Source organism: Leuresthes tenuis, unplaced genomic scaffold (genome assembly GCF_036924035.1).
Source record: "Leuresthes tenuis unplaced genomic scaffold, fLeuTen1.0.hap1 SCAF_1, whole genome shotgun sequence".
In the NCBI taxonomy this organism is placed as follows: Eukaryota; Metazoa; Chordata; class Actinopteri; order Atheriniformes; family Atherinopsidae; genus Leuresthes; species Leuresthes tenuis.
The window spans coordinates 9,352,447-9,369,642 of record NW_027325355.1 but is presented as its reverse complement, the minus strand read 5'-3'; the positions used below and the strand labels follow the sequence as shown (position 1 = coordinate 9,369,642).

The 17,196-nt window shown below is 40.9% G+C and overlaps 2 protein-coding genes across 2 annotated transcripts in view; both read left to right on the top strand.

Annotated features, from left to right (window-relative positions):
• Positions 1 to 17,196, top strand: part of LOC140291438 (uncharacterized) — an 873,052-nt gene that overhangs the window by 68,367 nt on the left and 787,489 nt on the right. The gene's annotated exons all lie outside the window — the stretch shown is intronic.
• The window catches only part of LOC140295136 (uncharacterized), a 180,559-nt gene continuing 163,366 nt past the window's right edge, over positions 4 to 17,196 (top strand). The window contains exons 1-3 of the mRNA XM_072379637.1: positions 4 to 70; positions 1,210 to 1,331; positions 15,582 to 16,644. Coding sequence (XP_072235738.1) covers positions 4 to 70; positions 1,210 to 1,331; positions 15,582 to 16,644 — 1,252 coding nt within the window. The remainder of the gene's footprint in view (positions 71 to 1,209; positions 1,332 to 15,581; positions 16,645 to 17,196) is intronic.

Genomic DNA, 17,196 nt, shown 5'->3' with positions numbered 1-17,196 from the left:
ACCATGACGAAGTGTACTCTGACCGTCTTTGTCCTGCTGAACGTCTTCATGCTGCTCAGGATTCCTGCAGGTGAGACACATCAAACATCTTCATCATTTAGAGTTTCAGCTGCTTTCACACAGAAAAACTCTAAACTACCTCACAGAGGAGACAAAGACCTGCCTGATGCAACCAGGAGCTCCATATTCACCTCACAGACGCCTCTTATTTAATGTTGTAAAAGGAGTTTTACTGCCGATCTGTCATGTGTTCATGTTAGCTGCACCAAATAGAGAAATTTCACTCACTTTAAAAAAAACAGTATCACACATACAGATACATTAATACTAACAGGTTAAAAAAAAAAGTAACATAAAATCCACAAAATGCAAACATCTACACTGCTATATCTTTCTAGAAGTTTTAAGTTGAGAGTGAAACCTACTTTGAAGCGGACTCAGGTTCAGGTTTCTTCTTTCTGACCAGCAGCTGCAGCAGTTTCACCTCTGAAATCAATCTAAAGCAGTGTTTGTGCATGGAGTTTGTATTTTCTGTCAGTTTTGAACTGACGAAGGTGAAATGAAGCTGATTGGAAACGTTTAGTTCATGATCATTTTTAATGAGGTATAAACACAGCTTGACTGAATGCATGGACTTGATCTTTATCTGAGTGCATTTTAGATCAGACAGTTATTGCTCATTTAGATACAACTTATTAATCAGAGGTTCATAAAACCATTCTTATCATCCAAGCTCTGCTTAAGCCACATTATTAACTGATGTCATTTATCATAAAGTTAATTCACTTCACATTCAGCATCCTCCAGATGAAAATAATCTCTTCTTAAAGTGGTGCAGAGATGGTGGTTCGGTTGCACCTGGGACAGATTGTGCATTTGCAGGCACCGGCTGACCAGTCTGCCTTCTTCCCCTCAGCCTGCTTGGACTCAATACCAGACGGCTGCTTTGTCTCTGTTCTGATTCATGACTTTGTCTCTGGCTGTTTTGATGTGTTTGTTTTGGTCCTACTCGTTATCAGTTTATTGTGTCTGATTATCTGTTTTGGTTCATAGTTTTGTGGCCTTATTTTTCCCCATAAGACTGATGCTCACTCAGGTGAAAGCCACAGACTGTGCAATGATTTCTACACCAGACACGGGCAGAAACACCATATATACAAATGCATTTGGATAGTTCCAGACATGTGTAGTTATAGATATGTTTGGAAGCACACAGCAACACTCCCACATCAGCCAGCACAACAGAAACTGATGGAAAGTGGCGTCCTAAAACAGATGCCAGCTATAAAATGTCACGGACCACAGGACACAGATGCAGGGTCGACTTCAAGGCAAGAGTGTTTATTAACAAAAAACAGGTCGAGGATCTCCAAAACAAGGGGCTGTGAAAATCCTAAGCACTCTCCTCAATAGCTATATATGAGGATGGTGCAGCTATGAAAAGGATCAAATCAAAACTCTCCACTCCAGGAGGAAAACAGAACAGGCTATGAACGATTACAAAATAAACTTTTACGCTCTGCTAATGAGGCGGACTTAAACAAAAAACGCTCACCTGATAAATAGGGCACAATCACTAGAGCACATAAAACTCTGCACGAAGGGAGGCACTATCAAACTTAACGATTAACTCTAGGCTGACCTTTAATGGCGGCGCAAAGATCTCTAAAGACAAAACACAAAATCACTCCAATAGCGGAGGAACTATGAAACTTAAACCAAATAACGAACGCAAAGCTCCTCTAAGGGAGGTGTCTATGAAACAATTAACAAGAACAAAAAACACTCCTTAACGGAGGAACAAAACAGGCTACGAAAACTTACCGTGAACTAAACTAAAGCTACGGAATAAATTACAAATGAAGATAGCTCTGAAGGAAAATCGCTCAACTGCAGGCTCAAGGATACAAGACTGTGGGACAAGGGCGCTAGAGTGAGGAACGTGACGAGTTACAACACACTGGCACAAGACAAGGGAGACGCAGACTATTAGAGCACAAGAGGAGCCAAGGAGAACAGCTGGAAACACTTTGGAATCAGGGAAGACAATCAGACGCAGACACAGGAGGAAACGAGGTACCTGAAACGAGAGGAGCAGTTAGTATTTCAAAATAAAACAGGAAATGACATGAATCAAAACTAAAACGTGACATAAAAGAGGGAAAAAAGACTGAACTCAACCTTGAACAAGTCTAAGTTTGAACGTGCACAACACTGCTCAGAGTATTTAGTATTCAGCAGTATTTTAGAGCAAAAATCAGCATTTAGATACATGTCATTAAACTTGTTTAATAAGGGTTGTATCGCATCGCATTAAAAGGCAAAAGAGCGGGAATTAGTTTCAGTACAAACTCCTGATCCAGCCTCATTTCTTTCTGACTGTCCTGTCATCTTTAAAGTGATCCTGATCAATAGTTTTCCAGCTTTCTGGATGTCTTTCAGAGTTTTTCTTTGGACAATTTCTGCTTTTTCTCTCTTCAGTCCAGTCCTTGTACCTGAGCATTTTCAGAGGAATGTGTTTTTTCTATGTTCAGCCACTTAACTCTGACCTATGAATCATTCAAGCAGAAAAAAGGTTCCTAACTCAAGGAATGAACCAGTTTTGTGTCGACGCATAACAGACAACTTAGCAAATAAGCCACTTTAAATTGGATCTTTAGGCACTTTGTTGCTCGCAGCCTGTCACAAAGACACATCATTTGTTCCCATTTCTTTAGTTGCATGTATGAAAAACACCAAAGATAACACAGTTTGACAGACAGAAAATAGTATTTTTACAGCAACAAGGTGATTCCCAAAGAGCTATGAGCTGAAAACTTGGCATATCTCAGCATGGTGTGCAGTGTGTCCTTAAAACATTTGAGGAAACTGGACAAGTGGAGGACAGAAGAAGAAGTGTCAGGCCTAAAAAACTATCTACAGCAGATGAACAGTATCTGAAAGTGATGTCCTTAAGAAAGAGGGAAAAATCCAGCAAAGACCTGACAGGACCTGAGAGATGCATCTGGACCTTCAGCTGATCCATCTACTGTTCAATGAAGCCTCATCAGAAATGGTCTCCATGGAAGGGTGGCTGTCAAGAAGCCGTTCTTAAGGAAGGGAAACAGGGAGAAAAGGCTGAGCTATGCCAAATGATACAAGAAGTGGACTGAAAATCAGTGGCAACAGGTCTTATGGAGGCATGAATCCTCCCCAGAGCCTGGACCTCAACATCATTGAAGCAGTGTGGGATCATCTGACAGAGAACGGAACAAAAGGCAGCCGACATCCAAAGAAGAGCTTTGGGATGTCCTTCAAGAAGCCTGGAGAACTATTCCTGAAGACTACTTAAAGAAATGACAGAATCCTGGCAAAACATTAAGGAATGAGGTGTGTTTTAAGACTTTTGATCACAGTACTTTATATAATCTGCATATTCCAAAAAGTTGAGAACTTTTCCTGTTCTAAAAGCACAAACTTTCTGCTTTACTGAAGAAAGGGGTGATATGTATCTGTTCAAGCTGCTCTGTATTTAGTCTAACCTACAACTGGTCCCAACAGGACGATCATCTTCAGCATCAGTGCTCAGTGACAGCTTTAGAACTATGTGTAGAAACCTGATTTGTATTTAGACTGTTTCTGTCCAGTCGAGCTCTCTGAGCTGACAACAAAAATAAACTCTTCTGAACCATCAACTTGTATTTTAGACCCAATTACACCAGACTGTTCGAGGAGGTTTTCCCCTAAATCCACACCTCCACATTGGATTTGATCAGTCCACCACAGAGTTTTAAGGCTGCTGGAATTAAACCTTTACTTGAAACTTTCCTTTTACTCTGGAAGCAGAAATTCCCCTTAAACTTCTCTGAGCCATAATTGGTGGCAGCAGAGGCCTTGGAGGGAGTCCATTCCCTCTGAGTGCAGCCCACAGAGGGAGTGGGAGAGGTTCCTGAGTCTGTAAACTTCCTCTTGCTGTGTTGAGCTGCAGAGGCCTGGGGATGATTCTGCATTTTCTGGCCTGTTGGCGGCTTCCTCAGAACTTTCCTCTTTGCCACTTTGAAAGGGAAATATGTAGAAACCCTCAGACTCATTCTCCAGAATCTCTTCATCTACTCTGTCACCCCACAGAAGTGCAGGAGAGGATATTTTGGTTTGACTCAAAAGGGACTTTTTAAGTAAGTGTTGTTTTTCAGGCGGTTTGTCTTTCAGGCTTTTATAAACTACAGTGATGTCATGTCCTTTGATGACATGTTTCCATTGTGATGTCATGCAGAACTGTGAGGTCATAATGAATGATGACATCACTTCTTGTGATGTCCGCAGCGATGGTGCTCTGTTCTCAGTCACCAGTCATCACGTGTGCTGTTCTGCTCTCTTTTTCAGCTTTATGATCTTCACTGTAAATAATATGCAGCACATGTTCATAGAGCCCAGGCAATGGTGGGAAACATGGATTGTATGAATGCTGTGTGAAATGTAAATGAAAACAGAAGCAGTGACCTGCAGATCCTTTATATATATGTGATAACTGAATCTGAATGTATCAGTGTCCAGGTCAGTAATAATGTATTTATTGTATGTTACGGTGCTCACAGCTGCTTTCTGCACGCCTCACCTGGAAGTATCTTTGAAGCTGCTTTGTATGTTGTCTACACTGACTGTGAAGCAAAAGTAATACAACAGCCACATCTTCAGGCTGTTCTCAGTGTTTCCAGCACAATCATTCAGCTGTTTTCATGCATCAACATAATACAGTAATAACAGTGTAGTTATGGTTGTTTCTATTCAGAGCTGCTTACAAGCAGAATGGGATTATTTCTACGTGTCAACATACAGTGTATAACATCATTTCTAGTAAAAATCTGACTTTGAAAGATGTTAAAATGACAGAATCAGCATGTAAATTATAAAATGTCTTCCTGTGGATGTTCTCAGATATGTACAGTATGAACACTGTGATCCTTTCCCACATGTCCCAGTATGTTTGATTGTGTTCCAAGTGAGGGTCAGACTGGAGAAAGTGTCATGAAGCTGTCACCCTTAAAGAATCAATAAAAGCTCTGAATACAAAAGCATTTCAGTGTCATCTCTATAAGTAATGATGAAAGAAGCAAAAGCTTCAGCTGCACCTCCTGAGCTCTACTTTCCATATTGTCTACACTGACTGTGAATCAAAAGCAGCACAACAGCCACATCTTCAGCTTGTTGTTGAAAAGCTGTTCTGACAACATTCACAGCCCAATAAGCAGCACAGTGACAGCAGTGTAGTTGTGTTTGTGGGTCAGAGGAAATCTCATGTTCCAGCCATGTGATCCAGAACAACCCATGTGAGTGAAGGACAGACTGCAGCACTGATAAAAATGTCAGTTTGAGATGAATTCACAGGCATCAGTGTGTCAGTGGAACTGAAGGTGAACTGTTTGAGAGCTGAACACTGACAGGACTTTGTTTGCATGATGGAAACATGATGAAGAACAACATGACAAACTAAATCCATCATGTTAGAAGACAGAGTGGGAAAAGAATGAAAGTCAGCAGAAATTCAGCTCCATTATTGAATGAAGTCAAACACATTGAAGAGTTGGATCAGAGTTGAGGAGTTGTGTGGATTTGTAGTTGTGCATTTTCATCCCAGCTGTTAAACAACAGATATCAGTGTGTGTTACTAAATTCACCACCAAGCTGAATGTGTTTGTGGGAACATGAATGTTTTTTAGTCTTTCTGCATCATGTGACCCCGATTTTTTTCATCTGCTGTCAGATTCAAATCAAGAATCATGAAACCACACAGCAGCTTCAGCTAAGCTGTCAGTCAGCAGCAGCAGTCTTATCTGTGGGCCGCAGGGGCTGATGGGAGCTCTGAGGAGCTGTTAGAAAGCACGTGGCCCTGGTCTGATCTCACAGCTCGTCCTTGTTTGGCCTCAGCTGCATCAGAGCGCCACTTCTCCCCAGGTTCACCAGAGGAAACACCACTGCACAAAATGCTTTTCCTCCCAGCTGCTGCTCTGTGCTGTCTGTGTTCAGGTGAGTGTTTCCAGCCAATCAGGAGCCAGCAAACTCCACCTGGAACACACACTGTCACACTGACCTTCATCTGTCTGTCTGAGTCTCTACAGCGCTGGTTGCCATGGCAGCACAGCTGATCCAGGACCAGTTAACACTGACCAGGAGAGTTGGTCAAAGTGTCTCCTTCAGCTGTGGAACTGACCAGTGTGATGAAAACTGGATATACTGGTACCAGAAGAAAGAAGCAGAAACATTCACAGTGATTCTGGATATTAATAAAGATAGTGGTGATGATTATAAAGGTTATGGTCATCCTCAGAAAGATGATTTCTCAGCTGTGAATAAACAGAACGGATGTGAGAGAGCAGTAAACCACAGCCCAGGTTCACATATTTCACCTCCATCTCAGACAGAGTCACAAACATACTGAGCTGAGGGAGTTTCTTCCTCTCTGCTGTCTTCATTTATTTCAACTTTTATTCAACTTTTTCTTCTTATTAAGATAAGTTTTCTGAGGGTTCAAAGATAAAAACTGTGAACATTTCAAAGATTTGTTCTGGAAAATGATCCAAATGAAACTTCAATTCACCATAAATAAAAGCAAGACATTTTAAAGACATTTATTGAATACTGAATGTTTTCATTCAAATGTCCAGATAAATATGAATCTGCTGCTTTGAGCTGCTGCTGGAATAAAGTCCATTCCTCCTTTAAAAAGTTTAATGAGCTCTTCATGAAAACACTTCCAGCAGCACTTGTTGTTTCACAGCTTTCAGCAGATTTCACCACATCATTTCACTTTATTCCATTTTAAAAGACAGATCTTGGACTGATCTCAGGTCAGGATTTTGTCCTTCTAGCAGCAGCTTATCAGGACGCTGATTTTGTTGGACAGATGTTCATCAGTTTCCTGTGGATGTTTCTGCTTCCCAGAGGATGAATCCAGAGTGCACTGAGACTGAGACAGGAGCAGGAAAACTTCCTAAATTCATGTGAAGTCTTTGTACCACATTACAGCTCAGAAACAGAACACATGCACAGTGAGGGCATGATGCTCAACACGTTTCTCAAAGCATTTACACAAGGACATTCATTATGTGCTGATAGTGATATGATTTCCTTCCCCTGACACTGAAATAACGATCATCTTTAAGTGATTTCATGTCACTTTCAGATCCATCAGCTCCACAGTTTTATATCTCTACATGTTAAGTATAAGGCAGCTTTCACAGCTCGCTATGTGGCAAATATCTGGGAAACAACTGAGACTAACAGCCTGAAACATCCAGTTTCTACAAAGATAGCTCATATACACAGTTCTGTTGGAATGTTTCTGTACAGTCATCATGGACATTAATGTCATTTCCATTTAGTCATTTAGCAGATGCTTTGATCCAAAGTGACTCACAGGTGAGGAAACAACAATCCCGTGCAGTCAGGCATACCTCTCATTTCCCTGTATTTGTGTCCATCCTCCAGACTCCTGTGGATCCTTTTTACCTCACGCTAAAAAAGCCAATATCACAGACGGAGAAAAGTTTGATCATGAGAGAGAAAAAAACTCTTGAAACTTTCTGTGAACAAAGCAAGGAGCTCAATAAATAAGTCTACACCTCATTACAGTGGTTAATATTTCTGTCTGAATAAGTTTTGTTTGCATCTGTGTGGTTGTGGACATATTTGATCTAAGGGAACTTCAGATTGAAACCTCGCCAGTGAAGAACTGAATGTAGCACAACGTGTTGGTGTAAAAGACCACTCTGATGCTTAGAAGTCCATACTCCCACCAACTAGTTTAAAACTGAATAATCCTTTCAGATGAGAGATGAAACGTCTTCAAGAACCAAGAAGAAGAAGAAGTTGCCCTTATTCAGGCTCTTACCCACAAAGTGTCACAGTGAGGAGCCCCCTTTCCAATCAGCAAACCTTCTTCTAAAAAAGTAGCCCTGAACAGCTGCCTCCAGCTCCTCTGAGGGACACACCTGCTGAACTGGTCATTGACATTAAAATAAAAAGGCTGCAGACAGACCAAAGCTGCTGCGTTGGAGATGAACCCTCTGTGTAATGCTTCTCACAGTTCATGAAAGAATATTATAAAATAACAATGATTTTAACCATCTGTAATTATACTGGGGCAGCTGCTTATCTGAAGTGTTGCATATGTCACTGTGATCTATGTTATTAATGTCCAAAGACATGTGAGCTGTGTTTAGATTTAGCCAAAAGCTGAAGTGGAGAAGAAGATCTTGGAATAAAGAAAGAGGAAAGGATGATGCACAGTTTTTACAGTAATGAATGACACACAGTGGTTCTAACGGCGCCCTGGAGCTGTTCACATCTGGTCTTAACATGATCAGAAAAGTGAACTAAGTACATCTTTGAACACGTTCAACAAGGATTCAGCAGCTCCTTTCTCCACCTCTCAGCCAAATTTGATAGTTCTTGTGATGAGAGATTTCAACTCGTGTAACCTCTCCCAGGAACTGACGAGCTCCAAACAGCTGGAGACATGCGCCATGCAGGACAGCAACACACTGGACCACTTCTACTCCACCATAAAACCCTCATACCGCTCCATCCCCCACGCTGCCCTTGGACACTCCGACCACTGCATCATACAGATGGTCCCCACATACAGGCAGCAACTGAGAAGGGCCAAACCATCCAGGACTACAGTAAGGAGGTGGACTCCAGAGGCAAGGGACATGCTTCAGGACTGCATGGAGTCTACTGACTGGGAGTCACTGAGGGGCCCTGAGGATGACAACGGCAGCTTTTCTGACACTGTATGTTCCTGCATCAGCTTCTGTGAGCAGGTCTGCCTCCCAACCAAAACCATCACAAGGCACAATAACCAAAAGCCCTGGTTCTCCAAGCAGCTCAGAGAGCTCAGGCGCTGGAAAGAGCAGGCGTACAGAGAGGGTGACATGGACACATTCAGACTGGCCAGACAGGGCCTCAAGAAGGCCATCAAAAATGCTAAAGAGGACTATAGAGCCAGACTGGAGAGTGATTCAGGCACCAACGACCCTGGTTGGTAGAAGGCCTGTGGTCGCCCCCCCTCCCCCAGACTAGCTGACGATCTCAACACCTTCTACACCAGGTTTGAGAGACCCCCTGCTGCTTTATTGTCTCTAATCCCCCCCCCCCCCCCCCTCTCTCACAGGCACTGAGAGCTCACCGCCACCCATTTCTCATCCCCTTATCACATATGTGTATGATGAAATAGTTATTAACGTTTTCTGTGTGTAAATTCTCCCAGAAAGGTAGCATCATATGATATGGCAGGTTGTGTGTGTTTTTCTGTCACTTTACTCAAAGAAAGTTAAGGCCTTAGCATGCATGAGGTGTTCTTATTGTACCCCAACTCCTTGGAACACAGTAAACACCTCACCTATGAATACATTAAGAAACAGTGAAAACACAGTTCTTGATCAGCAAACCTAATGCATCTGATATATGTTAGATTAAGATTTACCTTAACAGGACATATCAAATCAAAATATTCTCACACGGGGGAAATCTTCCTCTTCCTAGCTGGCTCCATCCTCTTACCTATCCTTCTCTCCTCACTCTCCCTAATCTCAAAACTATCTCTCTCTCACTTAACTCCCCAAACTATCTCCAAACTACATTAACGCTATCCAAACTCGAGTATCCGAACTATCAAAACTCAAAAAGTGAACTGACTGCAACTCTCCATAAAAAAAAAACACATTTTAAATGGAGACTGAGGGGTTTCTATGCTTGTCAATACTCGGGCATATAAATCTGACCAAATCTGAAGCGTTTACGGAAGAAGTCACGTGGTTGGGACGGGTAGTGAGGTTGCGGACGTCATCATTTTCGGCTCCTCCCCTAAATGAAGGAAGCCGTCTCCTCCATTACTGGACACACGCTTCGAAGCCTCAGCACATTTCAGAACATCATTACAGGAAGCTGCATGCAGGTGAGTCCAGAAAAGAATACATGTAGCGGTCAAACATTTGCAGAAATGTCTTCAAAGTGCTTTGTGTCATTGGTTTGATTCCTGCACCTGGACACGGGCAGTCAGAACATGTACTAAAGAGTAAAAAAGTTCAAATAATCTGGCTGCTATGCACAGTTAGCATGTCCTGCTAATGCTAATGCTAATGGTCTGCTAACCGTTGTACTCAAAGCAGAAACCAGAAACACAACATCAACTATAGATTTCAATAAGCCGGTCAGATGGACAAATAAAATGGAGCTTTATCCTTTTAGCTGTGTGTTAAACACATTTTCCACTAAAGTTGCAGTTTTAAAAAATTTGATGATTAATGTAAAATTTAGAATTGTTCTTTCCGAGCTTATCTGGGTATCATTTGGCTTTTTGATAAAACTGTGGAGTGAAAACATTTGATATGATGTGTTTAATGTGTTTTAGTGTTTAAAATCTTAAAATGGGATTTAATTATGGTCTATATAAATGCTTCAATTACATTAAGAGTTTATGTTGTTTGAAGAGGAGTTATAGCATGATAATATAGATTTGTCAGTGATCCAGGAAAGTATCACAGGAGCAGTAGAAATATACAGTTCAGTATCAGTGTCTGAATTCTCAGATTTACACTCACAAGCCCATTAAAAGACAGTCTGACTGTCCTCTTCAGAAGTGTCTCATGAAAGCTTCATTATTCAGTTTCCTTTACATATCCAATATTTTCTTTTATCCACGTATCAAAAAGGACTGACCGCATGATAAAAAGGTTGTACATGTCTTTACTCATAAAGTCCACCTGCCAACATCTGGAGTTAAAATGGAGCTAAAATGATCTTTATTAGGAGGATCTGTGCAACTTTTAGGAGCTGATACTCTGATCTGACCACAACACAAGATCACTTTTTACTCTTTAACTGGACACATAAGTTTACCAGTTAAGATAATTTCAGAATCAATGTAAAGGAGATTGTAGGTTATTAAAACACTCCTTTATATTTAAATGACAGCCTCAGAATGGTCCACTTCATGTTGTTCTTCAGAGTGTCTCAGATCAGTCAGACAGCTCCTGCTGACGTGCTGTTAGCCACACAGAACTAGATCATTCCCCCACTGAAACATCACATCTTCTCAGTTTCAAGCCTCAGTCCAGACTGAAGCTCCCTGAGTGCTGAACCGTGGGCTTCAGAGTTTAACCTGTAACAAATCTGAGATTACTCTGTTACTTTTCTGGATCCATGACAGCTTCTGGAAATGAGAACAAATTTAGAAATAGAGAAAATCTGAACTTCAGTCTTTGGGATGATATTGGGACCCTTTCCTCAAACAGTATCATTGTCTTAATGTAGTAAAATGATTTAAGTTGATCATGTTACACTGACTCAGATGAGATTCATGGGCTATTGCACACAGTGGGTGTCATTCTACAGAGTATATTATACATATATTATATTATACATTTATTATAAATTTTTTTCTGAATTTGATCAAAAAGCTCCAAATATTTTGAACTGTGACCTTAGTGGGTCTTTAAAGAACCATTTTAAAGTTCACAGGAATTTGAATTAAAACCACGGTAATAAGTTTAATTAAATGTGACTAGATGGTTAAAAACTGTCCAGAAAGGTTTTCAAGAGAAGAAGAAAAGTGGGTGTGGTTTGACATGCTGCACGCCACAGCTGGATCTTATTACAATTCAATTCAATTTTATTGATATAGCGCCAGATTACAACAATTGTCATCTCAAGGCACTTAAGTAATATAGTCCAATTCAAGCCAATTGGAATTCAATTAATTGTAATCATAATCCAATTCATTCATATAGAGCCAATTCAAAAAATTAATATCCTAGCTAAGGAAACCAACAGATTGCACCGAAACTTGTCTTCAGTCCAATCTCCCGTCCTGAGCGTGCCTGTGGCGACTGTAGAAAGGAACGACTCCCTTTTAACAGGAAGAAACCTCTGGCAGAACCAGACTCAGGAAGGGTGGCCATCCGCCTCGACCAGCTGGGGTTTGAGAAGAAAGAAAATAGGGAAAATAGGGGGGAAAAACACCATAACACCATTCAAAGGATACCTGTTGGAACAGGGAAACATACGTTAATAACCACAATAATGTCACATGTACATAAAATCAATTTTGAAATTAAACAGGGGGAAAAAGAGAGCAAAGTGAGGAAAGGTGTGACAGATGAAGTCCCCCAGCAGTCTAAGCCTATAGCAGCTTAACTATGGGATGTTTCAGGATTACCTGAGCCATCCCTAACTATAAGCTTTATCGAAAAGGAAAGTTTTAAACCAAATCTTAAAAGTGGAAAGGGTGTCTGCTTCCCGGACATTTACTGGCAGCTTATTCCACAAGAGAGGGGCCTGATAACTGAAGGCTCTGCCTCCCATTCTACTTTTAGAAACTCTGGGAACAACAAGTAAACCTGCAGTTTGGGAGCGAAGTGCTCTGTTAGGAAAATATCTTACAATGAGATCTTTAAGATATGATGGAGCTCGGTCATTAAGAGCTTTATATGTGAGAAGAAGAATCTTAAATTCTATTCTGAATTTAACAGGGAGCCAATGAAGAGAAGCTAAAACTGGAGAAACATGATCTCTCCTGTTAGTTCTCATCAGAACTCTGGCTGCAGCATTTTGGATCAGCTGGAGGCTTTTCAGAGAATATGTGGGACAGCCCAATAATAAGGAATTACAGTAGTTCAATGTTGAAGTAACAAATGCATGGACTAGTTTCTCTGCATCACCCTGAGACAGGATGTTCCTGATTTTTAGCAATATTACGAAGGTGAAAGAAGGCAGTCCTATAAACCAGTTTTATATGTGCGTCAAATGATAAATTCTGGTCAAAAATAACTCCAAGGTTCCTCACTGTAGAACTAGAAGCCAAGGAAATACCATCTAGAGTAACTATATAACTAGACAATTTCTCCCTGAAGCGCTCAGGTCCAAAGAGAACAACTTCAGTTTTGTCTGAATTTAAAAGCAGACAGTTCTGAGTCATCCAGGTCTTTATGTCTTTAAGACAGGCTTGTAGTCTGACCAACCTGTTGGTTTCATCTGGTTTCATAGATAAGTACAGCTGAGTATCATCAGCATAACAATGGAAATTTATGCCAAGCTGTCTGATAATGTTACCTAGTGGAAGCATGTATAAAGTAAAAAGAATTGGTCCAAGCACAGAACCCTGAGGAACTCCATGACTTACTCCAACGTGTGAGGAAGATTCTTCATTTACAAGAACAAACTGGAATCTATCAGATAAATATGACTTAAACCAGCCTAATGCAGTTCCTTTAATCCCAATAACATGTTCAAGTCTCTGTAACAGAATGCTGTGATCGATCGTATCAAATGCAGCACTGAGATCCAACAGGACAAGCACAGAAACAAGTCCGCTATCAGAAGCTAACAGGAGATCATTGGTAACTTTCACCAGTGCCGTTTCTGTGCTATGATGCACTCTGAATCCTGACTGAAACTCTTCAAACAGATTATTTCTATGTAAATGATCACAAAGTTGAACTGCAACTATTTTTTCAAGAACTTTGGACAAAAAAGGGAGATTGGATATAGGTCGATAATTAGCCAACACTTCTGAATCAAGAGTAGGTTTTTTAAGTAAAGGTTTAATTACAGCAACCTTAAAAGTCTGAGGTACATATCCTATCAACAAAGACAGATTGATCAAATCCAATATGGAAGTGTCAATTAAGGTGAAAACCTCCTTGAACAGTCTGGTTGGGATTGAGTCTAAAATACAAGTTGATGGTTTAGAAGAGACTATTGCTGTTGTTAGATCAGAAAGATCAACTGGACAGAAGCTGTCTAAATACAATTCAGGTTCGAAAGATACTTCTAAAGCTGCTCTACTTGATGATACATCAGTGATAATAGTGGGAAGGATTCCATTAATCTTCTCTCTGATAGAAACAATTTTATTGATGAAGAATCTCCTGAAATCATCACTGCTGAGAGTTAAAGGAATACATGGCTCAACAGAGCTCGGACTCTTTGTCAGCCTGGCAACAGTGCTGAAAAGAAACCTGGGATTATTATTATTATTCTCTTCTATCAATAATGAATAATAAGCAGTTCTAGCTTTACGAAGTGCTTTCTTATACGTTATTAAACTATCTTTCCAGACTAATTGAGACTCTTCTAAATTAGAGGAACGCCACTGTCTCTCCAGCTTTCTTGCAGTCTGCTTTAACGCACGCAGCTGTGAATTATACCAAGGAGCCAACCTCTTCTGACTGATTACCTTCCTTTTTAGAGGGGCAACGTTGTCCAGTGTTGTACGCATTGAAGCTATAGTGCTGTCAACAAGAGAGTCAAGTTCTACTGGAGTAAAATTTAGGTAGCCGTCCTCTGTCATATCAGCACATGGCAGTGAAGAAAAGGATGATGAAATCAACTCTTTAAATCTGGTTACAGCATTCTCTGACAGACACCTTCTATATGTAGAATTCTTCTCAGAAACCGTGTAGTCAAGTAATGTAAATTCAAAAGTTATTAAAAAATGGTCAGACAAGACAGGGTTATGAGGGAACACTGTTAACTGTTCACTCTCAATTGTATGTACTGACAGTTGCAGACCGAGTCCATCAGTCGGAGGACCAGGACCAGAATGGAGCGGCAGAACCAGGATCCAAACACCTCCACTAAGAACAGAGCTGGTTCGTCCTCTGGTTCCACCGGGCTACAGGTCAGTGTGGAGGACATTAAAGACACGAGGACGAGTGTCGAGGCTCTGTGTATCGTCCGCTTGTTCTGCTTTTACTTCAAATGTGGAAAAAGTGTCAGCAAAGTATTTCCTGGTTTCATCTACCCTCTCTGATACAGATTTTGCTTAGACTGAAACTATGCTGCAGGCTGAATGATCTGCTGGAAGAAACTCAGTGGCCAGATTGTTGTGGTGGGACATTTTCTGGCTCTCAGTCTTCAGATTTGAGAGGTTCAGGAGCTTATATTCATTGTTTGTGTTTAAAGTCTCTGGATTACATGAATTAAACCTGGTGGTGGTAATACTTCTGGGTCTTTAATGGTTAGATGACAGGTTTGTAGATCTCTCTACCTCAGGGTAAAGAGTTTTAGAGAGAAACAAAGGTTGAGTTAAAACTGTTTCCCTGATAGCTGTTGAGCTCAATGGCTGCAGACCTCTGGGTTGTAAGCTGGAACAAAGGGTTAGTGTAATGAATGTCATGTATTACCACCACTGTTACTTTTATTAATTTAAACCAGTGATCATCAACCTTTTTCAGTCCAACCTCTACATGGTGTTTAACTGAACAACTTGGACAAGACTGTGCTTCATTCTATCATTTAGAAATATTGTAGCACAAGTTCCTTTTCAGAATTTCATCATGACAAAAAATAATTAGTGAAAGAGCAAAAAGCAAGAGTTTACTGCTTAAAAACCTGAACGTGTGTAGAAGACATCAGAGCACAGTGTTGACAACTGAGGGCACTTCTAAACACACTCTCAGCATCTCAACACGTTTGATCTGAGATATTGAGACCTGTGGCTCGGTCTATACACGTCCAGTTAGAATATGTTGGTTAGCTTAGAGAAATCTTTTGTGTGAACTTCAAAAGGATCTAATCCTTCTTCCTCTCTGTCATTGCAGAAACATATAGCCCAAGAGGGCTCCAGATGTAACTCTTGTAAACACTCTGGGAAAGTTTTCAAAAGATCATCACATCTGAGGTATCATCAGAGGCTTCACAATGGAAAGAAACCATATAGCTGTGGTCAGTGTGGGGCAGCTTTCACTACATCTTCCCATTTTAAGAAACACCAACGTATTCACACAGGAGAGAAACCATACAGCTGTGGTCAGTGTGGAGCAGCTTTCACTCAATTATCTGGTCTAAAGGCACACCAACGTATTCACACAGGAGAGAAACCATACAGCTGTAGTCAGTGTGGAGCAGCTTTCGCTACATATTTCGAGCTTAAGACACACCAACGTATTCACACAGGAGAGAAACCATACAGCTGTAGTCAGTGTGGAGCAGCATTCACAACATCTTCCTATCTTAAGATACACCAACGTATTCACACAGGAGAGAAACCATACAGCTGTGGTCAGTGTGGAGCAGGTTTTGCTCGATTATCCACTCTAAAGACTCACCAACGTATTCACACAGGAGAGAAACCTTACAACTGTGGTCAGTGTGGGGCAGCTTTCACTACATCATCCGATTTTAAGACTCACCAACGTATTCACACAGGAGAGAAACCTTACAACTGTGGTCAGTGTGGCGCAGCATTCACTACATCTTCCAATCTTAAGAAACACCAACGTAGTCACACAGGAGAGAAACCTTACAGCTGTGGTCAGTGTGGAGCAGCTTTCACTACATCTACCAATCTTAAGAAACACCAACGTATTCACACAGGAGAGAAACCTTACAGCTGTAGTCAGTGTGGAGCAGCATTCACAACATCTTCCTCTCTTAAGATACACCAACGTATTCACACAGGAGAGAAACCATATAGCTGTGGTCAGTGTGGAGCAGCTTTCACTACATCTTCCAATCTTAAGATACACCAACGTATTCACACAGGACAGAAATCTTACAGCTGTAGTCAGTGTGGAGCAGCATTCACAACATCTTCCTATCTTAAGATACACCAACGTATTCACACAGGAGAGAAACCTTACAGCTGTGGTCAGTGTGGAGCAGGTTTTGTTCGATTATCCAGTCTAAAGACACACCAATGTATTCACACAGGAGAGAAGCCTTACAACTGTGGTCAGTGTGGAGCAGCATTCACTGAATCATCTAATCTTAAGAAACACCAACGTATTCACACAGTAGAGAAACCTTACAGCTGTGGTCAGTGTGGGGCAGCTTTCACTCAATTGTCTCACCTAAAGACTCACCAACGTACTCACACTGCGGATAAATTATTGGTTTAAATCAACAATATATTTTACGGCAGATAAGAAAACATTCACCTGGGAGCAGCAACAGGAACTACAAATCAGAAGAATTTCCCTTGTTCAGATTAAAAATTTTCTTTGTGGATTACCACCTTCTCTTGTCAGGACTTTTGTTCTGAATGTTCTGTGGGTAGCACATGTTTGAAGAATCATTAAAAGTGCTTTATAATTTGTTGGGATAGTTGGGAACTATGGGCGGATCTCCCACCGTTCAAGATAAATATGGCATCAGTTGTGAGTTGATAGACGGAACAATATCAGTGCCTTGAGATGACATTGTTTTAATTTGGCG